We start from the raw sequence: 8,401 nt of genomic DNA, 5'->3' as shown, positions 1-8,401 counted from the left end.
TCTGTCATAAAAAAAATTAGATACAAAGAATATATATCAGTTTCTTCACAAAAAGAAAATGGAGGAAAAATGTCACAATGTATATATTAATAATGTAGTATATATTATCACAATATTTTTTAAAAAAGATGATTGCACTTATTTTATAAAAATTGACTCTACATTTTTAAAATTGTATAGTTAATAAGACAAAGTACTTATGCATTTGTCTATAAAAGTAAATATATATAGATGGTTAATTTATCATTTAGCTAGCTATTTTCAATATATTTGTATATTACGTACTTAGTAGTTTTAATTCTATAGAAAGAAATAATAATAACATGTTGACACTTTTTGACACATGCCACAATCTGATAAATTATACTAACAAATTTTATCATCTTAAGCAATTTTAGTATTTTTTTATAACATAGCAAATAGGCAAATACTAATACATTAGTCAAATGAATCAACAATTTATATAAAACAGAAATATATGACCATACATCCTCTCTGTCAATTCACCCATTCGAAGTAACCACGTGGATCATATTTCATGTAACGTCATATATAGTTACGTTTTTTTAACCTAATGTGTTTCAAAATTGTGGTGATCTGTATATGCTAACCCCAAGACTTGTTGATGTGCACCACTTAACTAAAATAGCTCCAAAATAGCAAACAAAATCTTGCCCTCTTAAATACCATTCACCATTGGCTAACAGATGGTGAAAAGATGTAAAGATGTCTTAATTTTATCGTTTTGATGTTTGAAAATATCTACACACATATATCCATTTCCAAAACTAACATTTTTTCACTGATACATATCCCCATTTCCTGATACTCTTGTATAAATAATATCAAACCACCATCGAATGAAGAACTCACAGTAATCACAAATTAAACACAAGAAAGAGAATCTTTCAAACAATATGGAAACCGTCGTGGTGATTGTTGGAGCTGGACCAGCCGGTTTAGCAACATCTGTTTGTCTAAACCAACACCTAGTCCCAAACGTGATTCTCGAGAAAGAAGACATCTATGCATCGCTTTGGAAGAAACGAGCCTACGATCGTCTCAAACTTCACTTAGCCAAAGAGTTTTGCGAGCTGCCTTTCATGCCACACGGCCGCGATGTTCCAACCTTTATGCCCAAAGATCTTTTCGTCAACTACCTTGACGCTTATGTTGCCCGGTTCGATATAAAGCCTAGGTACAACCGTACCGTGAAACTCTCAACGTTCGATGAGTCCAACAACAAGTGGAGGGTCGAGGCGGAAAACACGGTGACCGGAGAGACCGAGGTGTATTGGTCGGAGTTTCTGGTGGTTGCGACCGGGGAGAACGGAGATGGGAATATTCCCATGGTGAATGGGATTGACACTTTCCCCGGCGAGATTGTGCATTCGAGTGGGTACAAGTCCGGTCGTGACTTCAATGGCAAAAATGTTCTTGTGGTCGGTGGTGGAAACTCCGGTATGGAGATTAGTTTTGATCTTTGCAACTTCGGAGCAAATACGACCATACTCATTAGAACTCCGGTAAGTAATTAATGTTGGTTTTGTCTTTAAATTATCTATTTGTAACGCTTGAAAGTTAAAGATTGTCATGCATGTGTGGTTGTTGTCAATTCATGAACAAAAACTTGTTATGATTATTGAGATCTAAAATTATCATACGAGAATTTGATAGTGGCTTGGCTTGTACAATAAGAATTGTTTCATTTAAGAAAAAAAGAATTTGTATTAAGTTACGATATGATTTGTGCATTTGAGCATTAAATATATGTATGTGTATGTATAACATTAGGGTTTCACTCTTAAAATCTTTGCAGAGACACGTGGTGACTAAAGAAGTGATACACTTGGGGATGTCATTTCTGAAGTATGTTCCGGTGACAATGGTCGACACAATGGTGACGACTATATCGAATCTTGCGTACGGAGATCTCTCCAAGTACGGACTCTTCCAACCAAAACAAGGTCCTTTCGCAACTAAACTCTTTACCGGAAAAGCTCCTGTTATTGATGTCGGAACTGTCCAAAAGATCCGCGATGGCGAGATTAAGGTACCTATACCCTTTTTGTCCATTAAATTTCATCTTTCACCTTTATTGATATCTTACTTATAATATATTTTAATGCATAGAAAGTATCAGTTTTTTGTTTGTCCAAAAAAAAAGTATCAGTTTTTTTTTTGTCCAAAGAAAATGTCAGTTCTATTTTTCATTTTTGGTCAAACAGTGTCAGTCTTTAAAAATTTGGTTGTATATGAAAACAGTTTTTAGAAGGAAAGAAAAGGCTAATTTGTATACAATTTCCAAACGACACAAAAACAAAAAAAAACCCTCAATTTTAGGTGTTCAGAAACCTCACTTTTCAAACCATGGCAATTTTATTTTGTACAATTCTAATTTATTTTCATATCAGAAAACTGAAAGCATTTTTTTCAGGCCAAATCTGGTTACTTTTATATCCTACTGATTTCACACAAATTAATAATGATAAAATCTCATAGAATTTATTATTGTACTCCATCTTCCATAGTTCAAAGCTTCTTGATTACTAAACTTTTAATGATATATATGTGGTAAATTTGATTAAATGGAAACATTATTAACTAACTAATAATGCAATTTTATTAGGTTATCAATGGTGGGATTGGAAGCATCAAAGACAAGACCTTAACGTTCGAAAATGGACATGAACAAGATTTTGATGCAATTGTGTTTGCGACTGGTTACAAAAGCTCGGTCTGCAATTGGTTAGAGGTAATATAATTTATAACATAAGTACCCCAAAATCATCTAGTTAAAACAAAATAAACCCGGTTCAATAAATATGACAATGATGTGTGTTCTTGTGAAATAATACACAGGACTATGAGTACGTGATGAAGAAGGATGGATTCCCTAAAGCACCCATGCCGAAGCATTGGAAAGGAGAGAAGAATCTTTACTGTGCTGGATTTTCAAGAAAAGGAATTGCCGGAGCCGCCGAGGATGCTGTGTCCGTGGCCGACGACATCAGCTCGGTCTTGGCTACCATCAAAAACTGAAGCTGTATTGGATAACAAGGCAAAATAGTAAGACTTGATAAGAAAAACAAAAAAAAAACAGAAATAATTAAGAAGCACTAGATATTCACCAGCGGTGTATCGCGGACCTAAATTTGTTTAAAATAAATACAAAATGTATTTTGTTTGGTAGATTAACTATGTATATGTAACTAATTTTTGTATTTTGTAAATGTACAGTATTTTGCATTAACATATTATGTAGTGTCCAACTTCTATGTTTTATGTGTATACCGTGTCGAGAAGTGTTTTTTTTTTTTTTTTTCACTATAGAGATAGTAGTATTTTAATTATATTGTAGTTTTTCAATAAAATCAGTACAATATAAATGGCTTTCTATTTTTGTTAGTTTAATATATAAATAATCTAACACTTTAGTATATATATAGTTTATGTGTGCAATGATAATAAAAGTAAGTTAGTTTTTTATATGAATTATACTAATTGTTTACTTTTATAAACTTTAAATAATTGATTAAAAATATGTGTATATAATATGTTGTCTAGAGCATCTCTCATTTTTGGTAAGTATAAAACCTATTCATCATTTTTTAAAAGTGTATTTTGTATAAAGTTCATTTATAGAGTTATTATTTTACCGATTCTTAAGCAGAACCATAAAAAAATTTTGGGACCAAGAAAATATATTGATTTATCAAGATTTAATTTTTATTAATTTATCACTAATTTTTAACTTTAATTTATATACATAGTTTAAAATATAGAGTAAATTCTTATATAAAGTATAATATTCATCATTTTCATAAAATTGCTGGGAAAATTTGTCAATTGTTATCACACAATTTATTATTAATTTCAAAATCATATATTACCAAAGGAAGATTATAATGGAGAAACCAATTTGGTGGTTACTTAAAAAAGGAAAAATGTCACCAAAAAAGTACATAAAGGTTATTTACCCAAAAAAAAAAAACTAAAACCGACACATTATCTCTTCCTTTCTTCTTCTCTAATTCTTCTTAATCTCATTGATTCGATATGTCTCTTACTGATTCTTCTATCCTTTCGTCTTCTTCTTATCCTTATATGCCTGTGACCCACGAAGAAACCGGTGTTCACGCAGTCACTAAGGCAAGCAGTCTCATACGTTTGAAAACGACCAAAAAACTTTTCTCAGGGCCATTATATAGAAAACCAAGATCTGCCCCATCACATATGGTCTCACTCCCTATTAGGAAAAATGCGATCCATTAAATACAAAGACAGAGAAATAATGGTTAGATATTTGTGTTTCTATATTACTTGAGATTGAAAATGATATATATGTAAACGCAAACTGACCAACTAAATGAAACTTTCATTATGAAAGTTATGAAGACAAATTACCCAGCATCTCTCTACTTTATGTATGAATCGTAAATTCATAGTATGAGCATTAGAAGTTAATGGCTCTGTTTAAGATCCTCAATCTCTCCAAAATCAAATGGAAAGATGCCAATGCTAAAATATGGATAAACTTACCACATGAGCACCAATTAACAGATTTCCAGATTTTATTCTGTTTATCTGAAACACATGCTGGCCATAGCAATAGATGATATTGAAAGCCCTCACTAACGACACAACATACTATCGCAAGTGAGAAGAAAGATAAACTTACATCGCATCAGCTGAGACATTAAAGGCTAATATAGATTTGTTTTTTTATAGGCTTTGACTCTTTTCGTTTCCATGATTTCGTATCACATGTTGTAATACTTCCATCACGTTCTACAAAAAGAAAAAAAAATCCTTGTTAGCCGTGGCAGTGAAAATAAAAAGAATTTAGAATTTGCAGTGCTAGAATATAATTTTACCAATGTTTGCAGCAATGCAAAGAGCTCATTGCCTGCACTGTCTTCAGAAAATCTACAGGAGGCAAACATCTGGTCCTGCATTTCAGTATATAAACTCATTGGATCCAATACAACAATGTTGGAAGTTTGTATATAAACTAAGAAAACCCAACTAACCTCCTCTTTAGATAGATTGGCAGCAGTAGTAGAAGCATTCAGCCCCAAACCTGATAAAGTGTAAAATGAAATATATTCACAATCAGGATATCTGTTTAGAATCATTGTTTTGAAGAAGATCCCTCTCTCATCAAGAGAATAAACCTGTTCCCAGATAGCAAAATATATCATCACTTGATAGGGAGAAAGCAGACTTGAGAGTTGGGCTTTGACTGATGAATGTGTCTGACACTCATTAAGCAATGTTTAATGAGTAGTGGAAATGTCACTGATGGGGCTAGCCAACCAAACTGATTAATGAGTAGTGGAAATCGAAAAAGATAACTCACCTGCAACTGTTTGGCAATGTGCAAATAATACCACCTTCTCCTATGGTTGGCTTGAAACTCAAAAATGAGATTAAGAAGACAAATTTGGTTGTGAAAATTGTCCATCCTTCAAAACCATCTTGGATCTACAATAAAAGAATTAGAAGAAACATTTGAGAAGCCTAACCAATATCAGAAATGCTTCATCTGATCTAATCATCATAACAAAAAACATGTTAAGATAAATGATCATAAACTAATGTTTCTTACAAAAATTAACAAAAATTACAGATTCAACCTTTTCACAAATACATATCAACATCAAATCTAGAATGTAAACTGATAACATAGGCTTTGTCAAATTTAAGGCTGCCAAATCCAACAACAGATACCCAATTAGAAATACAATTTTTTTTTAAAATGAAATATATGCTCTTCTAAATTCAAAGTGATTTAAAGATTTATATTCTTTTACATTCAGATCTTTGGGATCATATATGGGGTAAAATACGTAGCCTATTAACAAAAAGTGAAAATGTATAGCTTAAAGAAATTAAAATATAACATCAAATTATATGAAATTAAATTTTAATAGGGATATTCCCGTGCAACGCACGGGTCCTGTACCTAGTTGAGGAATATTATGTTTGGCCTAAAGATCAGTCGAATCGATTGTTATTACGGGAGGTCCAATGGTATTGAAGCTCCCTGTTTTACCAAGTGGAGGGAAGAAGTCATGTAAAAATACTTCCATCACGCTTCCTCTGCCTCCCAGTTTTTGTTTCTTTTCGATTTGTCTTATCCTTTTTCACTTTTCATATGCATTTTTTTTGGTTGCATCCTTAAGGTTGTCATTGACTACAATGACATGATCTTCTATTACGAATCTCTTCTCGGATCTTCTAACACGTGGATATCGATGGAGTCAAAATAAAGATTTTTTTTTTTAAAGTATATTCAAATTAAAATAAGGAGATAGAAAATGTTTACAGAGCCCGAGCCCAGAATATAAGCCCAAAATGAAAAAAAGCTAGTTAAACCCATAGTTGAGAAGGAACCAAAGTGAACCAGAAATAAATCAAACAAGTTGCAATCGAACCAGAAAAACGGTTGGCATTTACCCTCTTTCCCCCCCCCCCCGAGATAGTCTTCTTAGATTCCATCAATCTTCTTCTTCGACGATTACGATTAGGGTTAGCCACCAGTAGAGTCATCTTATCACAGTACCAGCAAACCAGAGAATGAGCAAGTCAAATGAGAGGGCAGCGTTTTTGTGTCACGGTAACTGAGTCATCCCATAAAGATTTTATTCTTCGGTCGGCGGTTTGCCTTTGGGGCCTGTTGGACCTTTAAAACTTATGTAATCTCGATATGGGATATATTGTTATTCGTGGCCTGTTTGATAATATATTTCTCTTGAGAGAAAAAAAAAAAAAAGAAACAGAAGAAATCTTGCCCATCGCTCGGTTTTCTTTTTCTCCTCTGGCATCTTTTGGGTTTCCGGTCCAGCCCTATAGGCTAAAGGGGGTATTGACACTAGGATTTTAATTTTTTTTGGAGTTTTTCTAAAATCAGGTGTTATTTACTTTGTTATTGAATTTAGTATTTACATAAAATCATGCAAAATAATTCACAATCCTTTGTTATTTAATCAAGAATTTATAAAAATCATGTTATTTAAAATTAATAAGTATTTTTCAAAAACTACTAAAGACTCATTTTGAAAGATTTTGGATATATTTTTATTTGAGAAATAGGAATGAATAAATCTCACCTTTAAACTTAATAAGTATTTTTCTTAGCTTTTGTTTCCATTCTTGTTCCAAACTTTTGTTCCTTCGTTTCTATCTGATGACAACAAAAAAAAGGTGTTATTTTGAAGAAATTTTAAAAGAGTTCACAAAGAAGGGAAGATATATTCTCATCATCACTCTCGTCGCAAAATGAACAAAGAAATAAAATAATTTTCCACAGTTCTTCACTATCCCAAAACTGGGATTCTCTTTCCAACTTCAGATTGAACCCAAATTATGATTCTCCAACCAACTACATATCTTCCACACTTCTTCTTCAAATCCTCATATTCAAATACCAATTGATCCTCTGAAACTGCAGATGAGCTTTGAGAATTCCATTTCATAAACTGATTTGGTTTCCCTTTATATGCTAACAGAAGAGTGAATGCAATCATCGTGTTTTGATGGATTCTGTCGAGACTAATGGCTAGAAGAGCTATCTTCTCGAGGGGGCGTGTGGAGAAAAGATTCCACGTCTGATAGATATGAAGGGACTTGAGTAATATATAAAAGGTTAGGGTCTCTCCACTCATTGCCAATTGGTTTTGAGTTGGAAGCCCATATCAAACCCTAATTTAACATGGTATCAGAGCCTACACACGTTGGCCCGTTAATTAGTCCGGCCCAGATAGAGGTCCAATCACCCTATTAATTGATGGCCAAAAGGAAGGCCCAATTCCATCGAGATAGCTAAAAAAAGATAATATTATCTCGAGGGGGCGTGATGGATTCTGTCGACATTAATGGCTAGAAGAGCCATCATCTCGAGGGGGCGTGTGGATAAAAGATCCCTCATCTGATAGATGTGAAAGGACTTGAGTAATATATAAAGAGTTAGGGTTTCCCCACTCATTGTCAATTGGTTTTGAGTTAGAAGCCCATATCAAACCCTAATTTAACATGTTTTGTGTACTTGGCCGTGCAACACCACCAATGATTTGTGTTCTTCTCTTCATAATGTGTAAACACCTTTTTATTATTTTTTATTCCTCTTCTATTGGTAGAAACTAAAGACGAGCCTAAGCATCAAAAAGTGAATAGAGAATTGTTAAAAAGACGAGGCTGAGCATCAAAAATCCCAAACGTTTCCAAATACTACAAAATCTTCTAACAAATCTCATAAAATAATCATTAATATTTTATTAATAAGTCACAAAAATCTTCTAAAACTCCATCAAATAGTTGGAAATCCTTCAAAGTCTCACAGAAATGAAAATCCACCAAATTTTTTAAAATCCTTGGTCAATACCCCCCCCCCCCCCCC

At 33.1% G+C, this 8,401-nt stretch overlaps 2 protein-coding genes across 6 annotated transcripts; one reads left to right on the top strand and one right to left on the bottom strand.

The window, feature by feature from the left end:
* On the top strand, nt 918–3,141 carry LOC104742424 (probable indole-3-pyruvate monooxygenase YUCCA10). The gene is made up of 4 exons (XM_010463430.2): nt 918–1,526; nt 1,820–2,053; nt 2,630–2,755; nt 2,863–3,141. Exons 1-4 carry the CDS (start codon nt 918–920, stop codon nt 3,040–3,042), a joined length of 1,149 nt encoding a protein of 382 aa, XP_010461732.1. The 3' UTR covers nt 3,043–3,141.
* Nucleotides 4,722–5,518, bottom strand: LOC104742423. 5 transcript variants are annotated; one of them, XR_760529.2, is made up of 5 exons: nt 5,363–5,518; nt 5,178–5,258; nt 5,034–5,083; nt 4,878–4,952; nt 4,722–4,791 (listed from the first exon to the last, which is right to left on the bottom strand). XR_760529.2 is itself a non-coding variant. In XM_010463427.2 (4 exons), the coding sequence occupies exons 1-4, from the start codon at nt 5,465–5,467 to the stop codon at nt 4,726–4,728; spliced, it is 471 nt and encodes a 156-aa protein (XP_010461729.1). In that variant the 5' UTR covers nt 5,468–5,518; the 3' UTR covers nt 4,722–4,725. The 5 variants fall into 5 exon arrangements, 2 of the variants coding, with proteins under 2 accessions (XP_010461729.1, XP_010461731.1); XR_760530.2 differs by lacking the exon at nt 5,178–5,258; XR_760527.2 differs by having other exon boundaries at nt 5,178–5,517.

Source organism: Camelina sativa, chromosome 14, assembly GCF_000633955.1.
Source record: "Camelina sativa cultivar DH55 chromosome 14, Cs, whole genome shotgun sequence".
Taxonomy (NCBI): Eukaryota; Viridiplantae; Streptophyta; class Magnoliopsida; order Brassicales; family Brassicaceae; genus Camelina; species Camelina sativa.
This window is presented reverse-complemented; position numbering and strand designations above follow the sequence as displayed.

Coding starts and splice junctions, on each gene's coding strand:
- LOC104742424 (XM_010463430.2), top strand. CDS start 918: ATGGAAACCGTCGTGGTGATTGTTGGAGCTGGACCAGCCGGTTTAGCA. Junction 2,054..2,629: donor TCCGCGATGGCGAGATTAAG/GTACCTATACCC, acceptor CAATTTTATTAG/GTTATCAATGGTGGGATTGG. Junction 2,756..2,862: donor CGGTCTGCAATTGGTTAGAG/GTAATATAATTT, acceptor AATAATACACAG/GACTATGAGTACGTGATGAA.
- LOC104742423 (XM_010463427.2), bottom strand. CDS start 5,467: ATGGACAATTTTCACAACCAAATTTGTCTTCTTAATCTCATTTTTGAG. Junction 4,953..5,033: donor CCAATCTATCTAAAGAGGAG/GTTAGTTGGGTT, acceptor ACTGAAATGCAG/GACCAGATGTTTGCCTCCTG. Junction 4,792..4,877: donor TTGCATTGCTGCAAACATTG/GTAAAATTATAT, acceptor TTCTTTTTGTAG/AACGTGATGGAAGTATTACA.